At 39.4% G+C, this 27,868-nt stretch overlaps 4 protein-coding genes across 6 annotated transcripts; 2 read left to right on the top strand and 2 right to left on the bottom strand.

Moving 5' to 3' along the window:
• Window positions 1-3,079: 3,079 nt before the first annotated feature.
• Window positions 3,080-4,006, top strand: LOC103995304 (protein PHOSPHATE-INDUCED 1 homolog). The gene has a single exon (XM_009415865.3). The coding sequence runs from the start codon at window positions 3,080-3,082 to the stop codon at window positions 4,004-4,006; it is 927 nt and encodes a 308-aa protein (XP_009414140.2).
• Window positions 4,007-7,569: 3,563 nt separating this feature from the next.
• Window positions 7,570-9,305, bottom strand: LOC135619704 (probable xyloglucan 6-xylosyltransferase 1). Its single transcript, XM_065121972.1, has one exon. It carries the CDS (start codon window positions 9,071-9,073, stop codon window positions 7,748-7,750), a length of 1,326 nt encoding a protein of 441 aa, XP_064978044.1. The 5' UTR covers window positions 9,074-9,305; the 3' UTR covers window positions 7,570-7,747.
• Window positions 9,306-14,322: 5,017 nt separating this feature from the next.
• On the bottom strand, window positions 14,323-14,826 carry LOC103995307 (extensin-1). The gene has a single exon (XM_009415867.3). It carries the CDS (start codon window positions 14,824-14,826, stop codon window positions 14,323-14,325), a length of 504 nt encoding a protein of 167 aa, XP_009414142.2.
• Window positions 14,827-22,857: 8,031 nt separating this feature from the next.
• On the top strand, window positions 22,858-27,482 carry LOC103995308 (exonuclease DPD1, chloroplastic/mitochondrial). Of its 3 annotated transcripts, none has more exons than XM_009415871.3 (4): window positions 22,858-23,096; window positions 24,048-24,669; window positions 25,584-25,783; window positions 27,100-27,482. In XM_009415871.3, the coding sequence occupies exons 2-4, from the start codon at window positions 24,125-24,127 to the stop codon at window positions 27,321-27,323; spliced, it is 969 nt and encodes a 322-aa protein (XP_009414146.2). In that variant the 5' UTR covers window positions 22,858-23,096; window positions 24,048-24,124; the 3' UTR covers window positions 27,324-27,482. The 3 variants fall into 3 exon arrangements, with proteins under 3 accessions (XP_009414146.2, XP_009414143.2, XP_009414145.2); XM_009415868.3 differs by having other exon boundaries at window positions 22,860-23,096; window positions 25,578-25,783; XM_009415870.3 differs by lacking the exon at window positions 22,858-23,096 and adding an exon at window positions 23,117-23,233 and having other exon boundaries at window positions 25,578-25,783.
• Window positions 27,483-27,868: the final 386 nt, after the last annotated feature.

The following is a 27,868-nucleotide window of genomic DNA, read 5'->3' as shown; positions in this document are numbered from 1 at the left end:
CACATCAAATGTGTCACGAAAAATGATAAAGACCTCTTAAAGTCCGAGAAGCCCAATCATACCGTCATCTCCAAATAAAAACAATAAATATTTTTCTAAATGATAAGAATACTGATAGTTGGAAAGTTCAACCCCCCTAATCGACACTAGAGGTGGGACCCAATGATACGATAATCATATCGTTGTCAAAGTTAATTACTATTCAATCGTGACTCCACTTTTTTATCTCAATCCTTATACGAGCATCATCATCGTAAAGATTAAGAGCATCCACTCGTCTTCTTGTAAATCACTTCCTAACAACATCCAAAGATCAAGTCGAGTTGAGAGAGACATCATCGATAACCACACCATCAAATATGAATACGAGAGATCTTCCCTCAACAATTTAATCATTTGATATCTTGACACTACGAATATGAATAAAATCTCTCGTCCTTAAGTATGTGATGCATATGGTACGACAAGCTTATCTAGAATAAATTCTAAAAGTTTAAACTAATCAATGGCCATATTTTGCGTTCACAGCACCAACATATGGATCTCTGGGAGCCACCTTATCAATTCTCTCGTTCGATTGTATGCAATTCCAAAGGGAGATTGCGTGTGATCCAATTAAAATCGTAAAATTTGCAAGCACACTACTCCTTGTGGTGATTTCACTTTTTGTTTGATTTCATAGCAAATCCTTCCATATCCAATTCACTGACCATATATTAAGCCCCTCACGGCTATAATGACAATCACATGTGAGGTGGAGGAAGGGTTTTTTAGTTCATGCAATCTGTGTACTTATATTAGACTCTGATTGATAACTCTGTCATATCCTAACATAAAATCTGCTGAAAACTTCATTGGACCACCAACAAATCAATCACTGTTCAATCCTTGAATAACTTAGCTATTTCGATCTTTCGTGCTTCAGCAACATGGATTGACCTCTAGCTGGACTAAGGTCATCTTAATTTGCTCCGGCAACAAGTAGCTTATCGTGAAGAGGTAGAGTAGGTTCCTTGTCTCGATTAGCATATCGAAGATTAGTCTTCGATCGAATCTTTCATTAGATTAGTAGGACCAGTGATGTTACACCGGACGAATCCTGATTCCAACTTAAATATGTCTTTGATTGATCATAAAGATTGTATTCTATAAGATTATTTCTTTCCCTCATGAATTTTTAATATAGAAGATTAATTTTAGTGAGTTCAGAGCTGATCAATTTTTATTTATAAGTTAGTCTTATTTACAAATTTTGTGAGTAATTTGATCATCAATAATTTGTGAGATCGTATGCCAAATTATAAGAGCTGTGGTTACAGTATAACCGCTTGTTCTAAGCTCAGGTTTGTCAACTATCGACATCGAATCAGTATCTTTCTTGGTGCCATGTTACCAATCTCATGGGACCAAATTCCGATTGATGTATCAATCGAACAAACTGATGTGTCACTGGGTTATTTATGTGCCATTGTTTTTTATATCAAATTCCAAAAAGAGTCTTAGACTACTCATTATGTTGAAATTTTAAAGTTTAACAATGAATATGACTTAAACTAATCAAGATTAATATAAATCAAATTTAGTATATATCACATGACTCTTCTATGTCGCTACTGTCACATATAATCACCAGCAACATTAGTATATCACTTTATAAAGAAATGATATTGAAATATAAATATTATTTGATTTTATTTGAAGAAGGCAATAAAAAAAAGTAAAGAAATGGATAAATTCGGGAAGGCGACTAAGAGTTTAAAGTCGACAACTTGATACTAGTGAAGCTCAATCAGTATCACTCTAGTTCTTTAGACATAAACTCCGAATTGGTGTGCGAAAGGCCCTTCCCAATTATCAATCGAATAAGCAATATCTCCTACAAGTTGCAAGACATAGCTCAAAATTTATAATATTTTTCAAGTAACTTGAAAACCTATCACTCAGATATGCAAGATACTTTCTGAAATGTTCTAACTCGTCTACTTCCTACTAGAGCCTCTTATGAAAATGAGTTGAAGTCAATTTAGTGGATTGCATGACAAAGCTACTTTATCGTGTAGAGCAGATTGAGTATTTGGTGAAGTAGCAAAAGCTTCCCCAAATAAAAGCTAATTAACAACCTAAAGGCGCCCTATAATATGAAGAAGCAATTAGTAAAGCCTACTAACAAGACGTCAATGAGGGTGTTGACAATTTAAGTGGGGGTGAATGTCATGGATGGTCGTCGTGCACTCGCAACACCTACGTCTATGAACCGTTCATCACTTTTGTTTGCATATACATATGTTTGGCAATATATTTTACCTTGTTTTATATGTTTTTTTCTTAAAAATTATGAGCAGAAATAGTTTGTATGGTTGCAAAATGACTACTTACCAGAATGGATAAAACTATTCTAAAATGGTCTAGTTTTTGTGTGTAATATCCTGTTTTCTATAGATTGTATTATGGTACGAAATGTTAATCATCTCAGTACCATAGAATCACCCAAGTGACATAAGACTAGACAAGGGTTTGGGATAATATTGGGCATTAATTGGATTCACAAGTTCACACGTAAAACCTACAGGAACCTGCCAACGTGTATGACATCCAGTGAGTAGTCATTTGTAGACTTACAACTATTTATTTACCTTATAAAGTTATTATTTTCTTTTTTTCTCTTATACACAAAGTGTTTACCGAATTACTTATAATATTGTCTGATGTCAGGACTTATCCATCACTCATTTTCAGAACTAATCAATTTGTTCTTTTATATGTCTAAACGAGATTGTAATTAGACTAATCCTTTGCATATGGATAACGTAACGATCTCTTATAACTTAGATAATTTTAACTAAGCATGTGATAGTAGGAATATGTTGAATATTATCTAAGAGCCACTATTTTGTATAACTAGAATCTTTCCTTTATGAAATACTTTATAGTAAACTCAGAACAATCGAAAAAATATTGTAAACAATATCTCTTCAATCAATCATCATTGATTCAGCAACCAATCTCCATGTAGTCCCAAACTCCAAGCCTCTATAAAGAGGCAGCCACATCCGAAACATGAAGACCACACTTAAAAAGCATGGCCAAGTCCACTACAACCATGCTTCCAACTTTGCTTATCCTTGCTTCCTTGGCTCTACCATCATCTTCTTCTTTAGCCGCTCTTTCCACCACCCTCCACTACCACAATGGCTCCCTCCTCAGCTCACCCATCAACATCTATATCATATGGTATGGCTCATTCACCGCCGCCCACCGAGCCGCCGTCTCCGACTTCTTCGCCTCCTTTCGGTCTTCGCCTTCGCCGCAACCCACTGTGTCAAAATGGTGGTCAACCGTGCAACAGTACAAAGACTACACCGGGAAGCCTGCGTCAGCAACCGTCGAGGTCGCCGCCCAGACATCCGACCGGGCTTACTCCCTGGGACGATCTCTCACCCGTTCCAACTTAGTCGACCTGGTGAGAAGCTCCGTGGCGAAAGGTTCGTTGCCCCTCGACGCCACCGGCGTCTATATGGTCCTGACGTCCTCCGACGTGACCGTCGGTCAGTTCTGCACGAGCTCATGCGGCTTCCACAGCACGGTTCTGATGCCGACCGGGAAACGGGTGGTCATGGCCCACGTTGGCGACCCGGGGACGCAGTGCCCCGGCCTCTGCGCATGGCCGTACGCTGCCCCGGCATACGGGCAGCCGGGGCCGCCACTGGTGGCGCCGAACGGGGTCGGCGTGGACGGGACCATTATCAACATCGCCACGGTGATTGCTGGGGCCGTCACGAACCCGTTCCGCGATGGCTACTACCAGGGCAACCGGCTTGCGCCGCTGGAGGCCGCCACCGCCTGCGCCGGAATATTCGGGGAGGGTGCCTATCCGGGGAATCCCGGAAACCTGTTGATCAATGACAAGAGCGAAGCCAGCTTTAACGCTTTCGGCGCCGGTGGCCGGAGGTTTCTCCTACCGGCCATTTGGGAGCCGATCAGTGGAAAGTGCAAGGTTGTCGCTTGAGTACTCCACGTCTGGTTTAGCTTGTAAGAAGGCTGAAGTCTTAATATGTACTAAGCACGTAGAGCTTGTTAGTATATTGGTTTGGAAGTCAATAAATACATGCATATGACCATCGAAAGATATTTCTTATGACAGCCGATCTATATCAGAAGTGATATGAACAAATGAGATTAATTTAGGGAAATTGATAAAGTAGTATAAATATTATGAGATGGATTTCTGATGGTGTTGCCGAGAGTATCATCTACTAGTCTAAATATCAGAAATTAGTCTCCATGAGACAAAAATTACCTTTAGAAATTACAACATAGTTTACCTAGAACCTGACAGGATCTAATGTTACTGAATAAATGCAACATATGCATATAAAATGTAAAAATTAGTTGCACAATTTGATAGATAAGAACATTATCAAAGACAGATGTTGAGCATGCTCAGTCTATCGTGTTGTTATAATTTGATTTTCGAAATATTTATCATTCATGCCCCTAAATGTGACAAATAATTCAGTTTCCTAGCATGATTGATAGCAAATATAAATTATCACTTGTTTTGTAGGTAACTAAAAGCACAAAGTAGAAACCTGAATGCAATCAAACAAAAGAAGAAAGGTCTCTCAAGTTCAGTCATTAAATCTCAGGGCCTTGAATGCAACCAATTGCCATATAAGCATATTAATATGAGACATGCATGTGAACAGCATTGAAAATTCCTTTGTTTGAGTGTCATTTAGGTTATATCACACATCCTGAAATCCCATACTTAATGCTAAAAAGCTAGAAACTCAATAAATGTTCTAAGATGAACAAAATTTGGAGCACTTATACAATTATACAATTTGGGTTAAAAGAGATTTATACTGTTTATTTAATAAGAAAATGTTTTTTGCATAGAGAAGACTAACTGGATGTAACAAAAGTTCTAATCAACAAAAGATTCACGCCTCACAATAAAAGCTACAAAGCTCCAGATTCTACAGAGTTTAAAGATATATTGTTTGCATCTAGTTATTAGGACTTACAACTGGGGGACTCATTAAAGGAAGTAATCTAACAACAGTTTCAGAAAATGAACCCAAGAATCATTTGGAATGTAAAACAGGGGCAATATGATTTAGTCTACTTAGCAGAGAAGAAGTTTTCCTTTCATATTTTGGGTCAAAATAAAATAAAAAGCCTAATGTTCCTTGTAGCAGATAGGTTTTAAGCTGTTATGTGAGATCAAGACTGCATTTTCATAAAGCTGCTTGTAATGTGAAAATTAAGAATATTATTTTTCTAGTTTTCTTCATGCACCTATCCACATCAATCAATGAATTTAAAGAGCTGATTCAAAAGCAATTCTGTATAAAATCAAAGCTTTAATGTGATGAGAGGAAAATATACCTGTCAATATAGCCCAAACAGCTAAGAAAATGAATACAAGAACAATTTGGAATGCCGCACAAGGGAAAAGATGATTTAGCCTACTTAGCAGAGAAGAAGATTCGTCTCACCATTTTGGGGCAGAAAACAAGCTTAGATGCTCCATGGTACAGAACTGCTTAAAACCGCTGGTCCTAATAAAGTCTACAAGTTTTTCAGAATTTTGAAACAGTATGCGACGTCAAGGATGTGCTATTTACATGACAAAGTTACTTAAAAATGCAGGTCACAATCGGAATAATCCTTTCCTAGCTTTTGCATGCACCTCTCCGTGTTGATCAATGAACTTGAAAAGATCATACTCAAAAGATGCAGAATCAATTCAGGAAAGAATTGATGCTCTAGTATGATGACAGGAAAATAGACAAGAAGCTAAGGTTGCAAACTAGTGAACAAAAAGGGGTACTGAGGTGCATGTGGATCATGGGAGGTCAGTGTACACAACCTAACCCTTGCAAGTTAAAAATTATGTTTCAATGACTCAAATCCTGATAAATCAGGTCACAACCTTAACATGGCATCACGGCTTCCCCTCTAGTTTCAAACTAGTGTTATTGTAGCATCATAAGCTCCGATGGAAATTTTATCATCCTATAACATATTTTAAGAATACGTAAGTCTGTTATTAATACATCATAAGCACAGCAAGCCCCATCGAAAGTACAGCAAACATCATAATTTTATAGAATAAAACAATGCTGAACTTCACAAGTTCAAAAACCTAAACAAGGACTCGATGTCATGATGCTAGTGGCTTGCCTGGTATTTTTGTCTGTCGGAAGCTATAACTTTTGGGTGTAACATGCGACAAAAATAAAATAATGCACAACTAGGGTCATAACTTTCTCAGATCACAATAAAATTAACTTCTATTGGCAAAATACCTTCTTTATTAGCTCAACAATTTGAACAACAACTGGGTATGAGATAACTGAGAAGACTATTAAGAAAATTGGCACAGTCTATAAGAGATCAGGACTTGACACTTACATGAAAAGTAATTTGGCTTGTAATAGGCACATCTCACTGATCATTAGTATGCACATCTTAGCATGGATCAGCAAAGAAGCCACTAAATGTCAATGAGAATTTCATAAGTCTTTTAATAGTGTGTTCAAGATTATGAAAGGAAGGTAAAAACTTGAAATGATCAATGAGAATTTCATAGTCTATTAATGTCAGGATTCAGTGGTAGCAATAACATGGAAAGTTCCATTGATATGTTGCCAAATTGCAAAAAAAAAATCCCAATTCTCCGAATATATAACAAAAGAAAGAAGAGAGCTGATGCATAATTAACATGAAGATAGGAAGATAGAGCTCTGACAAAATCAACAAGACTGCCATAGTCGTTTAAATATTAGGATTCAATGGTAGCAATGAGATGAAAAATTGCAACAGAAATATTTACATATTGCAAAAAGAGCTCAATTCTCTGCATAACATGACAGATTTCAACTTCTATGGAGAAAAATGAAGAGAGCTGATGTTTAGCCACTACCAGAAGAGAATTAAAAGAGCTCTTGTATATTCCTTTTCCAATAAAATCAATTTAAGAACTGAACTTTTCCATTTGAATCCGAAGAAATACTGTCCAGGATACGAGTAACAATAACCAGATAGGTCACAACACATGACTTAAAACTAGATTCCATGGTGCCAGTGGTTTATCCAATACCTTCATCTATCAAAAGCTCAAAACTTGTACTGAACAGAACAAACAGACGAATACATAACAATAATTGTACAAGCAGATCTGACTGTATAGCATAACAACTTGTGACCTTTGCTTCATGTATTGTGACAAAATAAAGTTTATGCAGACTATCATTTTTAGAAATGAAACAAGTGACCCATTGAGGTGCTCATTGGGTATAAGGACCTGACCATGTCAATAGCAAGACAAGTAGCATCCAAGCAAACACTACAGTGGTCCTCCTTTACTTCAGAGAACAAACAAACCTTTGCAGGAAAGAGGAACATCTACAACAAAACTCTATATTTCTACTGACAACATACTGTTATTTTTGTCTGTGACTTTACTTCATGTCCAAACCAAAAGATGACAATAATCTCTTTTCACATTTAGATAAATCTGAGGATCCTCAAGGATAAGCAAGTGGCAACAAATAAAAGAAATGGAATAAAAGAAGATTACTATTCCTATCCTTGATGCATATTCATATGTCAGGAACTCTCTGATATTGAACACCAATACAACATAAATATATCTTTAGATAATTAAGCCTCCCATGATGACAATAGCTCTAAATTTAACTAGAAAAGAACAAGAGGTACAGAAGAAAAAAGAAGTTACTCAGGATGCTGTGCCAGTGACTTTGGTGGCCTTGAACGCCGGATGCAGCAACCCCAGTTCATCCTTCAGCTCCAGCGGGTTACTGGTCTCATTCCTGATCCGCTTCACCTTTCTGCTGGCAAGCGACTTGTGGGTGAACCCGTACATCTGCAAGATCTGATTGTCCCCAAAGTTGAAAGCGCGATCCATCTGCTTGAGGCAGCGCTCCACGGGATAATCCCCAAACTTGCCGCACGGCTTGCAGCCGACGAAGTGGGTGACGAGGGGCCAGCGGTGGTCGCCAAGGCCCGGGTGGTAGTTCTCGATCATCTCCTCGTAGCGGTCAACAAGGATGCCCCAGTAACCGTGGAGGTAGTAGGCGCTCTCGAGGTAGACCTTGTCACCCCACCGGTCACGCTGGGTGACAAGGAGGTAGACCATGGCGGACTGGTCGTCGGCCTCGAAGACGGGGCGGTCCTTGAGGAAGGCGGTGAGGACCTTGCCCGCCTCGGTACGGGTCTTGCCCTTGGGGCCCATAGGCGCCCAGACGTCGAGGAGGTCGAGCGACCACTGGCAGTTGCGGAGGAGGAAGCTGCCGGTGTTGAGGCCGATCCAGTTGCGGTCGTCGTAGACCATCTCGTTCCAGCCGTGCAAAACGAGGTTGAAGGGGGCGTAGCGTTCCCAGGGGAGCTCGAAGGCCATATCGGTGAACATGGCGTCGCTGTCCATCCACCACAGGAACTCCACCTCCGGATGGGCGAGGAGGAGGGAGCGGATCAGGGGCAGCTTGGCCCAGAAGCCCGCCATCTCGGCGTCGAGGAGGGCCAAGTTGTAGAAGATCTCGATGCCGTGGACGCGGCAGTAGTCGATCTTGTTCTTGATGGACTTGAGCAGGTAGTGGTCGCCCACAGGGTTCTCGCAGGGCTTCGGGGAGGATCCCGTCACCAGGAGGACGCGCGGCTTAGTGGAGCCCAGAAAGTTCGGCCGCTCCGGGTGGCGGCGGAGCCAGTCGGCGCGCTGCTCGTCCCAATCGGAGATCTTGGGGCCCAGGGAGTAGGGCTTCGACGGATCGCGCGGCGGATCCTCCTCCTCTTCGGCGCCGTTGGAATCGGTATGCTGCGGCTGCTGCTCAGTGAGGGCGCGGTGGGGGTGATGGGGATGGCTGTGGAGGAGGCGGCGGATGTCGTGGAGGTCCTGCTCCGGGGTGCCGAAGCGACCGGCGCCGATGGTACCTCGGAGGACGACGATGGTCATGACGAGGCAGAGCAGGGTCAGCCGCCCATTGCGAAGCGCCCGATGCAGCTGCCGCACCCGCCTCTCCCCCAAGCACCGCCCGAGCACCGACATCCTCTCCTCTTATCTCTCTTCTCTCCTTCCTCTTCCTCCTCGCGGTGAAGTCGCTAAGGGAGCTCAAGATAGAGATGGCGCGGAGGTGGTGGGAGACCAGAGCGATGGTAGGAAGTGCCGGAAGGACATGAGGTGTGTCGGTCGTTTTTTATCTGGACGGGAGAAGGAAGGAATCCATGGAAAAGGAAGGCAATAGATGGGAATAGGAAGAGAGAAAGGGGGAAGAAGGCATTATTTGGGTTTTGTGGTTGGCTGTTCCGTTTGTACATGTATGACAGATGGTAGTTCCACATCTTGTCGGATTTAGATTATTAATTCTTTATTAATAATTTAACTTAATATTATTTACTTCAAAAATAATCCATATTTATTTATTCAATTAAGATTATTATTTTTATTTATTCTCGAATAAATTCGTCCCCTCTTCCCGTCCCATGCAGAAAGATTCCATCGTCCACTATCGATCTCATTGCTCGAATCCAATCATGTTTAAAAAATACATTAAAAATGTATTTATTTTTTATTTTACTTTTTAGTTGTCTTAATTGACTCGGTTCGATCGGCCGAAAAATCGAAACATAAAATTTCGAACCTTCTATTGTTTAAAATTTTAAATAGTATATCAATAATAATAATAATAATAATAATAATAATAATGAATTTGGACAAGTTTAGTTGTGATTTGATGGGTGTAACAAAGACGTGATTTATGAGATAAGTCACGAGGCTGACGTGGCGCATGAAATGTTTGGGTCGCGGGACAAACAACTCAGCGTGGGGTGGATAAATAGAAGACGTGACACCAACCATCGGACTGTGACCACTTAAATAAAACAAGTCAAAGTTGCTCTGTCTCTCCTTTGACCAACCCAAAATTAACAACATTTCCCTATTTTATCGAAAAATAGACATCAAAATTGTATTGGATTTCAATTATTTTGCAAGTGAAGGAGGCGGAATTTGATCTCGATACATTGTTTTGTCAAATAAACTAGTTGATTTCTTTTAATTTTTAAATAATATTTTAAAAATATTATCATCTAACATCAATATTGGTGATCATCTTTTAGCGTGTTGATTGATTTGAACGGGTTTAGATTGATCCGTATCAACAGAACTGATGTATGTTGAATGAGGTATAGAAGGCTCCCAATGTAATTGTGCACTTGTTCTCTAAACAAAGATAAAACGAGTTCTCGATGTAATCTCTTCTACATTCAAATTAGATTTGAGAGATAGATTCGAGAGATAGAGAGAGATTATCCGATCTTAATATTAATGCTTTCCTTCACCTTTTATGGTCTATTAGTTCTTTATTATTTTTTACATGATTAACAAGGTGAAAAATAACTATTTAAATTTATATATAGCTCATCTAATTAATGAATAAAATGTATGCTATTTTATTAATTAAAACATTGTATATTATTTTATTATTACAAGAAAAAATTGTTGACATTTTGGTCAACCTAACGTGATTGTTCAAAATACATCCAAGATGAAAATGTTAAATCCTTAAGGTACTATTTGCATGACGATTGATATAAGGAAAGGTTTCCATCCCTTCAACTTCCAAATTAATAAATTGAGATAGATGATGAGCGTAGATCATCGAGTGGTCAAAAGGTGATCCCTTTTTTATTATATTAAATATAAGCTTTTTATAGTATGATAATCACTAATCACCTCTAATAATTTATGTTTGACCTTTTATTTATGTGGGGGGACAAGAAATGAATAATCTATAATCGTTTATTTTAAACCATTGTCTATGTGAATAGATGGGTAAATTTGTTAGGATCAAAAGTACTAAGAGGGGGGAGGGTGAATTACTGCAGCGAAAAACTTATTAAAACTACGTTCGTACGTAGAAATCTGATTCCGACATAAAAGTCGTTTCGTGCAAATAATAACTTTGAAAGTTTACGGAAACGTATTTGAAGTAAAGTAAGGAAGGCAGTTTACAGTTAAGATAACTAGCACAAAAGAAATGCAAACCAAATTTTAGAGTGGTTCGGTCAAACGTGACCTACATCCACTTTCGGCTTCCTCCTTCGATGAGGTCATCAATATCTACTAGAGGCCTTCCTTCAATAAGCAATGGCCAACCACCCTTTTACAGTTTCACTCCTTTTGACAGGCTTAGGAGACAACCCTTATAGAATTTTCACTCCTCTCTTGAATTATCGAAACTCGGAAGAAAAGAGGGAGGAGAACTTTTAGCTTATACAACATTTTTTAGCTCTAAAAATTACATAGTGAGATTGGATCTTCGATTTCCTTTCATGCAGGAAAGGGTGGGGTTTATATAGGCCCCAAACTAGTTTGAATTTGGAGCTAAAAAATGTCATCTCCCGGATTTCTGGGGTCCTGGCAGTACTACCTCTCGGAGATCGAGCTCAGGCGGTACCATCGTCTGACAGGGGCGGTACCACCGCCCAGTCTCGCTTGGAGACTAAGCCTAGGCGGTACCACCACCTGACCTGGGCGATTGCACTGCCCAGCTTTCCTAGGAGACTGAGCTCCTGGGCTGTGCCACCGCTTGGCAAGAATTCTAGGTCCGAATGGGCTGATTCATTCGGCCTAATTTGGGTCTGTCAAGGGCCCAATTGCCCCCAGATTAAGTTAATGGGATGACCTCTCATTTTTAACTTAATCTACATACTAACTATGATATTTCTTAAGACATTTACTGCAACTTGCTCCGGTGCGTCAAGCGTTTCTTCCGGCGAGCTTCCGACGAACTTCCGGCGAACATCTGACGAACCTTCGGTGATGCTCCGACGGACTTCCGGCAAACTCCTGAACTTGCGACGATCCACTTGGCGAGTTCTGACGAGCTTCTTTGGCAAGCTCTTGGACTTCTCGGATTTGTTCCTGCAAAACCTCCGACGATTGTCTGGACTTCCATCGAACTCTTGAACCCCCAACGCGATCATGGTCTTGACTCCGGTGCAACTCTTGCTACATGTCTTACTTCCATCGTAGTTAATCTTGCACATGTGAAACAAAACTTCGATCTAAACAATTAATACTAAGCATTAATCAAGTTGTCCGGTATGTCATTGGTCCCTTGACGCTTCGTCCGATTCTTCGACGCATCGTCCTCTCCTGTAGCCTATTGCCCAATCGGTCAGTTGACTCCGCAACTCCGATATTCTTAACGCAATACCCACTCTTCTTGGCCCGATGCCCAAGTTCATGGCTTGAAGACTTCTGTCAATACATCGACCGATCCATCAGCCCGACGTCCTGACATGTTCCTTCGGCCTAACATGATTTTTTTTGCTTTAATTGTCTCATCCTGATTGAAGCATCCTGTGTCGCTCAAAACACAGATCAAAACATAAACACAATTATCAATTTGTTTCATCATCAAAATACAAGATTCAACAAAATGATGATATTTAGCTTCTCTTTCTAATTTGGATACTAAATGAAACTCACATGTCGGATGATAATTAAACGACAATATTCTCAATATCACATGTTAACTTAGCATTTGGATGAGATATACCGTTGAATACAATCCAATTAGAGATATACTTCAAAACAAACTAAGCTTCTCCGATACATACATCTAACTCCTAAAACAATTCATTAGAATTAGGGTTATGAGGTTGTTTCCAAGTCAAAGTGGTTTGTGATTCCAATTTATGTACAATTACAACACTAATCCTAATGGAAGACAAATTTGATTTAGATCAAGTTTGCCCATCCAAAATAGTCCAAAATGAATTTAAAAAATTCAAAAACTCTACATCGGTCCCGTTCTAACTCAAAGAGAAGTTCTCAATTTCTTTTGCTGTTTTAGATTAATTTATCCTTATTTTGAATTGTAGTTGAAAGAGCCATATTTATGATCAGTAAAATTGGTGGCCATAAGTTTATTTAATTTATCGTTAAATAATAGTGATTTAAAAATTCTAGAGTTAGGAATTTTATTGAGATGCTGAAACTATCTTTTTTTTTTTCCTGACTATTAATATATGTTAATGGACATAATTATATTTATTTACAAATGAATAACAATAAGGCCTAAGAGTGCAAAAAAGAAAAATATATTATAGTGTAGATAATTGTTGGGAAAAGTGGGCAACAAATCCACCTCAGGTGACTTACTATCCACGTGGCCATGTCGAAAGGGTGGGGCCGGCTCAAAAAGGCGATGAACGAGCCTTCACGCGTGGGACCCACGAAAAGGAACCACACACGCACGCAGGAGCGGAGGAGAGCGAGAAGTTTGGCACGCACGAAGACACGTTCGGGCCGGCGGAGGCAACGAGGAGGAGGGTTTGTCACAGCTCCAGCTGTCGTATGGCGACGCTGACACGCGGCACGGAGCCGAAGCAAGTGGCTGTTGCGACTTGCTCTTTGTGCTGTTCCAAAGACGACGTAACGGTTCGTAAATTATACGTATGCAAAGACGGTCTACGACGCACTAACGATAGATCAGGTAGCGCAACTTATAGTATCGATGATAACAATCGATTTAGGTTGTAGAATCGAGGGTGATGGATAAGATAGGCAGCCCGAAAGAATCGAGACATTACGATTTGACTCGACCTCAATAGAGACGGGCCCAAATAAAAGAGTTCCACTAGATTGGACCGAGTTAATGCCCCTATCCCAACCTAAATCGGCAACTCAAGTGACGTTCGTTTAGAAGGCAATCGTATCCCAAACTATGGTGGCTTGCAGCAATAATTGCACGCACAGACCACCACATCATTCCCCATGCGTCGTTATCTACCAAACTCCCCCATGTGATCGATACACCGCCGCCGACATTTCCACCACCTCGATTGTGTACTCTCTCCATCTTCTTCTTCTTCTTCTTCTTCATCTTTGTACGTATCGTCAATCTGCAAGCTCATCTGCACTCTGCTCTAGGATCAATCCATCAAACTAAATAAACATCCAATTATAAACTACTTATTCAACGATACATATCTCAGCATTATTGTTCTTGTCCCTATAACTATTACAACACGAATTCCACAATGATATGACTGAATCACAGGATACGTCAACAGAGTAAACGACAATTACTGCCAGAGAGAGAGAGACTGGTAGCGGCGAAGACAATCTCACCCTCTTTTTTGCCTTCTTCGGCGGCTCCGGCTGCCGCTGCCTTTACTGCGGCACCAGGGGTATTTTGGGAACGGTCGGAGGGGATGGGAAGAGCTAACAGGGATATTTCGGGAAGAGTAGTGGCGCATGTAGGGAAGGCAAAGAAAAAGAGTCTCCTACGCTAGGGAGAAGAGGAAGAGAAGGATGGAGGAGGAGAAGAAGGTGAAGAAGAAGGGTTTCGAGGGCGCGGCGACGGAATTGTGGTCTGAGGGTGGAGGGGGGCTGTAATAGTAGAAGGGGAAGTATGGCAGGAAGGGGTTGGGCGGCGGCGGTGCCGTGTAGTAGATGTTTGCCGGAGGAGGGTAGTAGTAGCCTCCTCCTCCTCCTCCGTACGGAGGCGGAGGGGAGTAGTAGTAGAAGGTGCCTGGCGTCGACGACGACGACGGCGGCGGGGGACACTGCGCCGTGGACGGCGGCTGAGGAGGAGGTGGAGGGGGAGGGGAAACGACGGGCAGGCAGGGGTTGTCGCAAGAGGCGCACATTGTGCAGGAGGTGCCGTCCCTGATCACGGCCCTCGACGCCGAGACCGACGGTGGGGAGGCGACTGCCATTAGCAGCAAGAGGAGCGGGAGCAAGGCCCGGGGAATTGTGGGAACCGGCGACGCGGGGCGTTTCGCCATCTCGGATGGAGACCGAGAGTGATGGGAGCGAGCGAGAGCGCAGTGGGAGCCTCCGCTTTCGGTGTGCGGGTATCATATAAAGCGATTCCTCACCACCCTCTCACTCGTTTTACTTTCCCAAGCTGGAAAAAGTTGCACTTTTTTATTACTACAAATGCTTCGAATTTATCAATTGATAAATTCGATTTTTCATTCGATAATTATTTTAAAAAATATTTATTGGGATATTAAAATTCGCTTATTTTGACTACTCCGCGAGATCCACGTGTTAAGCGATCGCGTCGAGGCGGAGGGGTGGCACGTGCGAACCGGCGTCTCGGGCGCCGCCCGCTTTTGCCGAGGCCGGGGCGACGACCCTGAGCGACGGCGATGGCGGTCGCACGTGCCGATGGCGGACGGGGTTGGGCCGGCGTGGAATCCCGCGCTGCGCTGTACCCACGTGATTGGCAGCGGTGGGTGGGCAAATCGGAGAGGGTTGGAATCCCGGTGGGGGATACAGGTCACGGCAATCGATGGTCGATGTGTATCATTGAGAACCTTGCACGCCAAGCTAAGAATACATCTTGTATACCGCACTACGAAAACGGGTGCATGCAGCGTTTGCCGACATCGGAACATATTGCAAGAAGAGTACAGCTTTCATTTGGAATGATCTGATGACATTCCAAGGATTCTACAGCCGGCCATGTGTGTTTCCGCTCACCGGTGGGCCTCAGCTGCAGTCAGCATGTAGCGAAAGAGAAGCGATTCCACTTGCACCGGCCTCGAAGCTTCCTCACTTCCGGTTGCAGATGCATCCGCAGCCGGTCCGATCTGAGCCTGCAAACCGATTCTTCTTGCCAAAGGAAACCGCAGATGTTCTACGAAGATCGAGAATAGATTCGTGTTATCTTTCTACGAAGCACAGTGCATGCACTGCAATGAAACACAGTGCTGTGAGAACGACGGTGCCGCCACCGTCATCCAACCAAAGGAACGGCACCTACCTCTCCTGCTCGCTCGGTCACAAGGCGACGATGGATTTGTACCGGGGCGGACTGAAGGGGTTCTGGGAGAGGAGCGGGTACCATCGCCTCGACGGCAGCCAGGGACGGCGCCGCCGCGGGTTCTGGCGGATCAAGATCGCGCCGCGCCAGCGGGTCCGCGACGCCAAAGTGAGGATCATGCTCGGCGTCGCTTCGTCGGCTACGGCGGGGACATGCTGTTAGTGCAAGACATGTCCAATCTACGTGACATTTAGCTTAATTTTTTTTACTTAAACCTTAAAAATGATCGAAAAAATGATAAGACGAGAATGACGAATGTGATGGTAAAATATCATTACCGCAAAAAATTCAAGAAATTTGTAACACAATAAAAACAAAAAGGTTAAATTCCATCAGGCAAAAACAAGAAAGCCTCTTGCACATACAAGTGGGTGCAGGTCAAATGATCAGCCACTGTTTTCTTTTTTTTTTCCGAATAGAAAGCAATGATCATTTAGTTTTTTTATTTTTCGAATAAAAAGCAAGAACATTAAAGATATTGTTCCATCTCTGATGCATATAACTAAAGTCTAATCTCCTAATGTGCCATTTAGAGGTTCTAAGGCTTGAGATGATTACCATTTTGGATCATGTCATCAAGCCCATTTTCTCTCTCATACAACGGAGCTTACTTTTGTAAGGATTTTGATGCAGTGGGAATATATATATATATATATATATATATATATATATATATATATATATATATATATATTAATGATAGATGAATGAAAAGAGAAAAAAATAAAGTGACGAAGAGAAGTTCGTCTATCAATCGTCAGATACGTGATCGGTGATCGTGGTATGATATCTAAATTAAAAAAAGCAAATAAAAGTTATCTCACTTATGTACTCACGTGAATTATAAGTTATTTCCCCTTATTAAAGATTAAACGAAGATTCATGGAGGTAGTTAGGGGCTGCTCTTAGTAGAATATTTCATAAAATATTTTGTCTCTTATGATCATGTATAAAAATTTATTTTAACACAATAAAAGAGGATTACTTTTTGACCATTCGTATCTAAATACATTTACCTCAAATTATTAACTTAGGCATTAGAGGGTTCAAATAAAAAAATATCTTTTGACCTCGATTTTCATCTAAGTGACACGTTATGAGTTTAGTATTTTCACCTTAAATTCACCTCAGATAACCCTGTGCACACGGTTCTTGATTACGTATGGCTAAACAAGATATTAACAACATCTTCTTGTAACATATTTTACGCCAGAAGGAGGGCTCAATGTTGCAAGAACACCCACTTGTTGAACATTTTAATGAACACTTAAATGAAAAAGCTTTGCCCCTGACCCATAATACTTTCACCTAAAGGGGACAACAGTTGCCCTTTTGCGCATATGGCTGCATCCACCTTGACACATATGTCAATGCGATATTAGCATTTATTCAATGAACCAAGTTTCTCACCCTCAATGACGGCCCTAGGCCAACTATTTGTCCTCAATAAAGTATTTTTAAACCTTGGCAAGTACAGATCCCTAACAAGCAAGATATAGGCCATCAATTGTCGGCCAAGGTTGCCCAATAGCCAATGCCACCAGCACTTGTCGAGATTTCCTAACTCGACATGGTGCCGACATTCTAAGAGCACTTGAGATCTATCGAATTGTCGGCCAAGGTAGTACTTTAGTGCCTAATCGTAGAATTCAGTGGGTTGCACCACCACTCAAACCTACCAAAATCTAAGGCTCGGTCAACAAACTCAACGAAGGATTTCTTGTAAATCCAACTACAACAGATCAATTAGTGTTTGGAGGAGATGCGACGATGGCTCCAATAATCAAAGGGGGAAGTATTGGTCGACCTCACATCGAGTTGGTCATCATTCACCCAGAAAATTTAAGATGAACTAATTCCAAGGAACTTTCATCACCTATCCTTATAAGCGTTCGATGATAGTGCTGACCTAATGAATGCATTACAGCTTTTCGCGCTCAAATATTATAATATGACATTTCAGACACCTTTATATGTCACACCTTTCTGACTATGTTAATAGGTCCAACACGAGAATGTTATGCCCACCTAAAACTGCTCTCTATTAGTTATTTGCCTAACTTGTGAAGGAGTTTGAATTTCATTTCCTTGGGAATATATGCCCATGGCCTTTAGTAACAACACTCCATGGACTTAGGCAAGGGGAGAACGAAATACATGCAAACTTTATTGCTTGGTTTACAAATAAGATCCGAGGTGTGGTAGATGCCCATCCGTCACTTATAATATAGACATTCATGATGAGACTCACGCCCTCTTGTCTCTTATGGTTATTAATAGAAAGACCACTAGCAATTGTACTCGAGATACTTCAAAGGGCTAATCAGTATGTTATCATTGAGATAATAGTTTCAGGCAAGTGTGAGAAGTCACACAAGTGATCGAAGCAAGAGTGGCTACAATCAACCCTAACCTTGAGGTCGATGCAGAAGAGGAGAAATCAATAACCTGAGTTATCTCACCCAAGTTCCAAGCTAACCCTCTTAAATATGACTAGAATTAATTTTTTTTCATAAATAAAAGAGAAGAGGCTCTTAAAACACCCTCACCCGATGAAGACATCATTGGAAAAAAGAGACAGATCCAAGTATTAGTTTCACTAATATTATGGTTATAATATGAAAGATTATCATAACTTGAAAAAGCATATTAAAGAGCTTATATGTCAAAGACACCTTGAGCGGTTCATTCAAAAGCACTGAAAACCTTCACCCCAACCTCAATATTATCATTATTGAACCTATCTTACAGGAGGGGCAACTTCTCGAGTTATAAGACTTACATATGAGCTACCATTAAATAGTGCATAAGGATAGAAGATAACTCAATATAACTTTTAATGAGAAAGAGACGAAGTATCTTGACTTGAATGCCTTGGTTGTTTCTATGAGGATGATCAACGCTTGGGTAAAAATGTCATGATTGACACATATAGCTTTGTTAATATTCTCTACTTTGATGCTTGCTAAAAACTTGACCTATTAACAAATGACCTTATCCCTATGACTTCTTCCTTGACGAGATTCACTAGTGATTCTATTTCACTTCTTAGGGCTATAAACTTGCACATCACATTCAGAGACGAGCCTTGCTCCAAAATTTTAATGGCTAAGTTTATGATGGGGGATACTCTCTCAGCGTATAATGTGATCATAGGATAATACGATCATAGGCCAATCTACACTGAACAAATTGAGAGCGGTGGTGTTGACCTATCACACAAAGATGAAGTTCTCGATGAGAGCTGACATTGGAAGAGCTAAGAAGTAACCCAAGGAAGTCACACAGTACTACTCGATGATAATCTCCCTATCGAAGAAAGCTCGACTGGAGGCACTACCTATAGACTTCATTAGTCCATCCCACATCCTAAGTCATTGGAGCCACTGATTGAAGTGCCCCTAGACAAAGCCAGACCCGATTGAACTGTCAAGGTTGCGGCAACACTTTCCCGAAGAGAGACGAGTGCAACTCATCAACTTTCATTAGGAAAATGCTAAGATGTTCACATGATTGCCAAGAGATATATTAAGAATCAACTCTATCGTAGCCCAACATCACCTGAACAGTTCTCCTGAAGCACAACCAATGAAGTAAAGGTCTCGCAAGTTTGCTCCTAACCACCAGCAAATAATTAGTGACGAGATAGGCAATCTGTTAAGAGTAGGGTTTATTACTGAGATGTAGTAACCCCAATGGCTTGCTAATGTTGTCCTTACTAAAAAAGCTAATGAAAAAATAAAAAATATGTATTGACTATACTGATCTCAACAGGGGATACCTGAAGACTACTATCACATCCTTTGAATTGATCAGTTAGTTAATATTATCTCGGATTATGAGCTCATCACTTTTATGGATGCATTCTTAGGGTATAACCAAATTAGAATGACAACAAAGAATTAGGAAAATACTTCGTTCATGATGTACTAAGGCATATATTGCTTCCAAGTTATGCACTTCATGTTAAAAAACATTGAAGCAACATATCAAATTATGGTGAACAAGATGTTCGAGCATCATACAGGAGAAATGTTGAAGCTTATGTGGATGACATAATAGTGAAAAGCAGAATGGCCAATTTGTAACTAGCAACTTTGGCCAAGACATTTTAAGCTCTAAAAAAGTTTAACATGGGCCTCCTCCACCTCCATCGATAAGGGAAGTTCAATAGTTAATAGGTCAGAACTTCCTCTACTCTTGGGCTGTCTAAGGATGAAGCACCAACCACCTCGGCCATTTGATGATCATGAGATTTGGATCAGCTTATGAGAGAAATGAAAGACATCCCAACCTACAAAGATAGAAGAATGAGGTGCTGAAGAGCTGATGCATATGGAAGATGAGACGCCCAAGAATTGACTTGCCCTGAGACAACTTCTCATGATGACATCTTACAATAATATCTTCAAAAAAAAGACCAAGGATCAACTTGCCTTATAGAGGAGAATTGAGGCTAAGAAGATAAAGCTCATAAGAGAAATCACAAAGACTTAAATGAGATAAAGAGCTTCACCCTCATAGCCAAGAGGGATTTATAGGGAGAGAATCAATCTCTTTCCTATAGTATTGGATATAAGTATTCCTTCAGGATAGGAAAACCTAACATGTATGAGAATAAATCTATCACTACGGGAGGCACAAAGGAAAGAGAACCCAAGGTAGAGAGGTTAAGCGTCGACCTCTCATTTATCTAAGGTGGGTAGGCCACTGCCCAATATAGCTGATCGACATGGTGGACCATGTAAGTTGGAAAAAAAAAATCGATTGTAATATATGAGCACCTTGAGTAAAAACAAGCTTCCTTCACCCAAGGTAGGGAGGTCGGGCACCCGACCCCCCTCTTTTGCCATCGCCAAGCTATGGAGGTCGAAACTTAACCCCTTCTCATTATTGAGGTGGGAAGGACAGACACCCAATCCATCATTGCTAACCTCCACACCTGAAGGAGAGATGGGTTTACATCGATAATGATTGATCTACTATCGAGGAGGGCCTATCAGCGAGGAATGACCCTTTGTCAAGGGACAAAGGTTATCGATTCAAGGCATAGGTTAGGCAACTCCGATCTCCTTTGGCGTTTGTCTAATATACGAAATCGAAGAACCAATCGTGCGAGGGAGGCAAATGATAGGGTTATTCGACACGTATCATTAACCAATTGTCATTTGACACATAACCTTTGCATGATATCCAAGTTAGAAGAAGAAAATAAAGACTACCCCTCATCTATTTGCCCACGTAAACAAGGGTCCAAAGCAGGCAATTGTTGGTTGTCTCTTCTATCTCCCACGTGGAGAAAATGCCAATGAGAGGTTGTTGGAGGCAATTAAGGGTGCATCTACATAAAATATTTCATAAAATATTTTACCCTTTGACAATCATGTATAAAGCTCATCTTCAACATACTGAAAGGGGATCATTTTTTGATCACTTACGTACACACTCGCATGCTTAAAATTATTAAGTTGGGTGTTAGAGAGACTGAGTTATGAAACATCTCTCAACCTTGGTCTTTGTATAAGTGGCACCTCATATACTTTATGTTTCTATCATGGAGGCACCTCGGGCTAACGAGGACATCAATAACATCTTCTCATAACAGAAAGATAATAATAAAAATAAAAAGATAATTATTTGACTCACTCTATCTCAAGTAGCAAAATGCTAATAAGAAGGTTTTGTACCTTGGTCCTCATATAAGAAAAGCTCAATTTACTCATTCGATGCATTATAATATTTTAATATCTTTTTAAAAGTTCAAGATAAAAAATATAATTATATTAGATCAAATATATAATTTTTTTCTTTAAGAATATAATATTTATGACTTGATTTGAAGAATATTTTTTTGATAATATTTTTGATCGATAGACATTCATTCTTGTAAAATTAAATATTCATAAGATTTTCAATCAAAATTTATAATATTCAATCAATATCAAATTTATTTTATTTTATTTTTCTATACCTTAAATAGATATTTATATCTGACGATTTATTATGAAAGATTCCTAAACTAATCAAATTTATTTAAATAAAAAGTTAAATTAAATTACATATTTCACTATCAAAAGTTTACTATCTAAAAATTAAAACAAATAAGTTGTAGCCTAAACAAAATAAGATCACCAAGGCTAGAAACTAAGGCATATGCGAGATGTTTAATATGGACCCTAAAAAAGCAACGATCGTCATTGTGTTTGAAGCATTGTGAAGCGACAACACTATGTGACAATATAGACTCAAATCAACCATATTACTTGAAAATTTTACATCATATAACTATTGATGAATAAGACTATATTTCATTTTTTAATGAGATTTTTACTCATAACCTTTTTGTTATTATTTATAATATTTATTTTATTTTTTAAAAAATATCCCTCTAAACGAAAATTTCATCTTATTTTTAGTCCTGTTTTTTGATACAATCGGTAATGATCCAAGTGAGTGAGGTTAAGGGGGATGACCCCTATAAAGATTATTAACAGAAGCGACAACAACCGTTCGAATGGTTGTCGAAGCCTGATTACCTTAATGCCTTTATGATGTTAGAGGCTTCTTTAAAATAGACTATGGAGGTGATAAATGAGAAGAGCATACGATTGACACTAGGGGGCATCAAGTGAGCATTGGAGGCATCAACATTAAGTGAAGAGGCATAGAAGGGCGAGATGAGCAACATCTATAGCTAACGATATCGGTATCGAATGGATGAAATAAGGTATTGTGGTGAAAAATAGAAAAAAAAAGTAAGATATGTAATATTGGAGTTATAAATAAAAAATATTATTTTTAATTTTTTTAAAGAAATTATTAATAGTAAATTATTGTCAATAATAAAAACAGATTGAATTTTAACCAGTTTTACAAATACTAATTGAATTAGAAAAACAGGCTGAATTTGAAGCTTCTTTTACAAATCCCAATTAAATTTCAACCAATAGGAGTAAAAAAAAGGCAACACGGGATCTCCCCGCTTAAATCGCTTCCGAGACCGTGTCTTCTGACCGGAGGCACGTGCCGTGTTGAGTGGTTCTTGCCCCTTGATCCGGAGAACACCACCGAGCTCACGCTTCTCCCACCCCCAAGTCTACGGCCGTTTCCTCTCCCCACAAGCCAAGCAAGCTTTTCTATAACCACCACTTGCCCCACGCCGTGATCGTTCTCTATACCTTCCTTCCTCGGCCGTCCACCCTCTGTCGCGTGCTACTTTTCCTGGTACTTCTTCTTGTCTTAGATCCGCTCTTGTATGTATGATTTCTCTTGTTCTTCGAGTGGGTTTGTGGGCAGTCTCTGCTGGGATCTCTCATTCTGGAATTTTGTCGAGCATATGGCTTGTGGTCACGATTTTTGTGGTTTGTTGATTGATTGTCCGTGTTGACTGTTTTATATGTTTCATATGCAGTGTAAGGACATTGTAGCAATTTCAGAGATGCTCTTTGTGGTTTTATGTATCTCGAGCGATTGTTCTCTTTCAGGCATTTCATCAAGCATGGAGTAGCATATGGAAAATTGGCATATATAAGATCTTTTTTTTGTTTGACGGTTGTTATTAGCATTTATTGTGATACTTTGCAGGAATCTTTTATTATTATATTAACACAATAAATCGCTTTCTGGATGTTCATGGAAATTCTGCGGTATCATTTAACTGTTCATCAAGGAATGTTTTCTTGTAGTGATGCACGAATAACAGAACTAGCGGTCATATCTGTGTTATCGACTATTTTATTATAATCTTTGTATTATAGTTCATTCATTACGAGGGAAGATATTGGGTTACTGTTGCGTTACAATTTATTATTTTTTCATGGTAGTATTAATGCATTAATGTTTATGATTTAAATGAGACGTTTTTCCAGAATGCCTTTTAAGTATCTGATATTCTGATGAATTTTGGAATCAAGGGCATAGTACATCTTTGGTCAATAACTGTTACAGAATTTGCATAGATGTGAAGCAGGATTTCTGTGTTGGTCAAATTTGGCAGTCTGGAAAACCTTTTTATGGTGGAAAATCGATCAAAATACTATACATGTCATAAGGCCTTTGCCCGAATAAATCTCAGTTTGATTTGATCTCCTTACATTTGCATTTAGGATTAAAACATGCTAAGTTGATGCAGATTCTGGGAATTTTAGCAGTACACTGATGCACTTTTGTTTGCAGAACTCCAGATGTTGGTGATTTTCATATGAGTTTTGATGCTGGGAGATCCTTGATGCCAAATCCACTCTCTTTAAAGAATGTCCTTAGCTTCTATCTGGTCAGCAAATTTATATCAATTGTGGAACAGTCTCGGAAGCAATTCAACTTTCACATTTCTCAGATTTAGTACGACATTGGTTCCTGAGAAACGTTATAACACTAGGCGACGTCAACTGCAACAGTTAAGACGCCTGGTACAAGTGTTGAGATGGGAACCACGGAGTTTTATTACATCATGTAGCCATCCTGAGTGGAAGGTTGAGAAAGAAACGGTCAGATCATCAACAAATAAAGATATCAATCAGCCAGAACTTAACAAACTTAAAGCTGTTCAGTGTTACCATATCCAAGAAAATATTTCTATCAGGAAAGCCTTTGACCGGCCTGCAACTATTCTCGTTTTTGATATTGAAACCACTGGGTTCAGTCGTCAAAATGAAAGGATTATTGAGTTTGCACTTCGTGATCTTATTGGTGGCAAGAACAGTACATTCCAAACCCTTATAAATCCTGAAAAAGATGTATTAAATGCGTATATTCATGGAATTCGCACTTATATGGTCAACAAGCCTGATGTCCCAACGTATGCTTGTCTATTCTTGAAGGCTCTAGATTTGCTTATCTGCTTGTTATTATCTCTGTTGGAGTAAACAATTCAATTTATGGTTGTTGCCAAAAAAATGAACCATTGGTAAATTATTGTGGTGCTATTAAATTTTCTATCTCAACAGCAGAGTTTGACATAATAATTTTCAATTAATTGCTTCCAATATTCTAAATCAATTTTTAATGTAAATGCTTGAACAAAGTAAATTTATTGTCTCATTTATATTCATGCACATAGAGTTGGGCATGCATGTATACACGTACACACAAGTAAGAGGCACACAAACACAATAGACTGTTCTGAATTTGCATTTTTAGCATATTCATGGTTGCAACTGATGTGCATTGCTAACCATTTCAATTTTGGAAATACTTCAACTGTGTATATAATGTAGTATGTAAAGATGGTTCATTATTCATTTCCAAATATCCATAATGTAGAGGACATTGTTCTTTCCATCAGATTTCACATACGTGGTATCAGGTGACATTTCCATTTCATTGAACATTTGATCTCCTTATTGATGGTATCATGCATACATAAAAAGCATGGTATCTTGAAATAGAAGTATGAAGTTAATGCTACGAGGCTGCGAGTCAGCAGTGTGACAACATGTCAAACAAGGAAATTTTGGAAATTTTGATGGAACCAGAAGATTGTCATCTTTCCTAGGGTACTGCAATTAGTTTGAGAAAGATCATTCTCATTCTTGCTTTTCTGAACAAGGATTGGCTTGTAAGGTCCAGCATGTGCATGCTTTTGTTGAAATGTTTATTTTATGTGTAACATTTTCTAAAATTGAACTTTCCTGTTGCTGGTTCCATGAAAAAGTTTCGATAACTATGCTCTATTTCCTCTATCTTACTTTCATTATTTTAGCATAGGTTTAGGGAGCTAGTTCCTATCCTACTGCAATACGTTCGGAGCCGCCAAGTGGACGGAAGACCAGTAATATGGGTTGCTCACAATGGACGTCGGTTTGATGTACCTTTCATGATCAAAGAATTCCAGCGTTGCTCCGTGGAGATTCCTCCAGACTGGATGTTTGTTGACACTCTTCCACTTGCACGCCAGCTGGTGAAAGCAGATGGTAGGTCACCGATTCATTTGTCCTATTTCTTGTATCACAAATTTCTTTCCTAAATTACAAATTACTGATTCATTAGTCCTATCTGTTGATTGTATCTGATACCAGTGTCGATGACATTGACCAGAATAAAAGGGCATTTCATTAGAAATATTAGGTTCTCATCTATTTGATAACTCCAAGAATCAATAGATTCTAGAATATTTTGTGTGGCTAGCTATTACTTTGATCATGATTAGAATACTTAGTTAGTTAGCTTGTGTTAATTTGGTAATGAGATGTCACAGTGTAATAGTCCTAATGTCTCTTAATTGATTAGGTCATTGTCAGTTCTTCAAAAGTGGCAGTACTGGACACAATATGGTAATTCAGGTTGCAAGCCACATTTCTTGATTAGCCAATATCATGCAAAACTGTAAAATCTAGAAAGTCGGTATTATGAAATTTGAGGTTTTTGTTGTATTAACTTAAGTTTGATTCTCGTTGGTGTTGGTTTATAACAATTTTGGTATATCCTGAAAATATATATCACATTTTTTTGTAATCCCTATAAAATTGTTTGTTACTTTGTTCTACCTCTGCAGTAAAAATATTGAATTTCAGAAATAACTTAAAGGTAAGTTAACTAGATCATGATACTGTTTTTCACCCCACTTCCTCTAGTGGATGTGCTCTTATTGTCTAGTGTGATTTACAAAGTCTTGCTAGGTTAAACTCACTCAGGACGCTGACTTGGGGGTGTTGTAACTTGACTCAACACAGAAAAAACTTGACATGAATGCAACACAAAATTAGCAGGATTGGGTGGGTTTGGATCATAAATAGGTTGACACGATTGACCCAACTACTAGAAGACTATAGGAACTGACACCAGTGACTTGAATCGACACTGTTAACTGTGTTGAATGTGCCATTTTTGGATTAGCATATCAATCTCAACATTTTTGTCTTGTAAAGGGGTAGGTCCAATTTGTCGAAAATGGGTCACTCATGCTGTTCTTTGTGTGATTGATGAGATTGAGTTTGATTTTGAACTTTTGGCATGATTCCTAGGTCACATAGGTCTGGTATAAGTCTCTCAACCTGACACTAGGATGCATGTGACCTATTGACAACACCCTAGATCAGACTGTGCCTTGCTGGAAGTAGTTTAGGATTAGATAAAAATAAAATATACTATTATCGAGTTTTTACACGGCAAAGACATTACAGTCTTGTTGTTTTTATTTATTATTTATGAGAATAAAAAAACCCAAATACCCAGCCAAGTTTAATTATACTTTTTAAACTATTTTTTGTTTTTTTATTCAACTTTGCAGGATCAAAGCTTCCTTCCTTTTCGTTGAAGGCACTTCGTGAGCACTATGAAATTCCTTTAGACGGACCAGCACACAGAGCAATGCAGGATGTAACGACACTATGCTATGTACTCCAGAGAATTACTTTTGATCTGAAACTGTCTGTTCCCGAGCTCATGAATGGAGCTTTCCGGGCTTCTGACATCATTAAAATTCTTCCTGAGAAACAAGATGGAGCTGTCTAACTCAAAATAATAGAAACAGTCATTTGCTTTACTTAACGATATAACATTCGAAGTGTTACTGTATCAGTCATCATTGTGTAAGGATTGTTTCTGATTGTTTATCGTGTGGCCACTATGGAAATTAGTTATATTTTCATAAGTTGCACTTGGAATGTGTTAGCACTCTTTGTGTTACTTACAGAAATGGGAATTCTTGTTGTCTGATGAAAAATGTTCTCGAGTAACATGATTTGTCTGTTCTAATTTCTTCAAAGTGTTTTCTCTTCCAATAGTACTGATAAAATTGAGAGTGAGCTAATTTTAGTTTTCTATTTGATGTCGTCTTAAATTTTGATTAATGTCATTACATCTAAAGGCTTAAGTCAGTATATGAGATAAGATCTATATACTTTTATATTCTTAACACTCCCTAAACTGAATATATTTATTTTATATTAATCTAATTAAAAGTATAATTGGCATTGCTTATATTTTAGTTCCATTTTTGCAATTAATATGGTTACATGGCTTTGGATTTAGTTGTGGGTGCGGGAGTTAGAATACTG

The sequence above is a fragment of the Musa acuminata genome, chromosome BXJ2-8, assembly GCF_036884655.1.
Source record: "Musa acuminata AAA Group cultivar baxijiao chromosome BXJ2-8, Cavendish_Baxijiao_AAA, whole genome shotgun sequence".
NCBI lineage: Eukaryota > Viridiplantae > Streptophyta > Magnoliopsida > Zingiberales > Musaceae > Musa > Musa acuminata.
This window is presented reverse-complemented; position numbering and strand designations above follow the sequence as displayed.

What these genes read in the sequence shown, in the direction of transcription:
- LOC103995308 (XM_009415868.3), top strand. Translation starts at nt 24,125, where the DNA reads ATGTCCTTAGCTTCTATCTGGTCAGCAAATTTATATCAATTGTGGAAC. An exon ending in AACAAGCCTGATGTCCCAAC is followed by an intron (nt 24,670 to 25,577) that starts GTATGCTTGTCT and finishes ATTTTAGCATAG; the next exon opens with GTTTAGGGAGCTAGTTCCTA. An exon ending in CCAGCTGGTGAAAGCAGATG is followed by an intron (nt 25,784 to 27,099) that starts GTAGGTCACCGA and finishes TCAACTTTGCAG; the next exon opens with GATCAAAGCTTCCTTCCTTT.
- LOC135619704 (XM_065121972.1), bottom strand. Translation starts at nt 9,073, where the DNA reads ATGTCGGTGCTCGGGCGGTGCTTGGGGGAGAGGCGGGTGCGGCAGCTG.
- LOC103995304 (XM_009415865.3), top strand. Translation starts at nt 3,080, where the DNA reads ATGGCCAAGTCCACTACAACCATGCTTCCAACTTTGCTTATCCTTGCT.
- LOC103995307 (XM_009415867.3), bottom strand. Translation starts at nt 14,826, where the DNA reads ATGGCGAAACGCCCCGCGTCGCCGGTTCCCACAATTCCCCGGGCCTTG.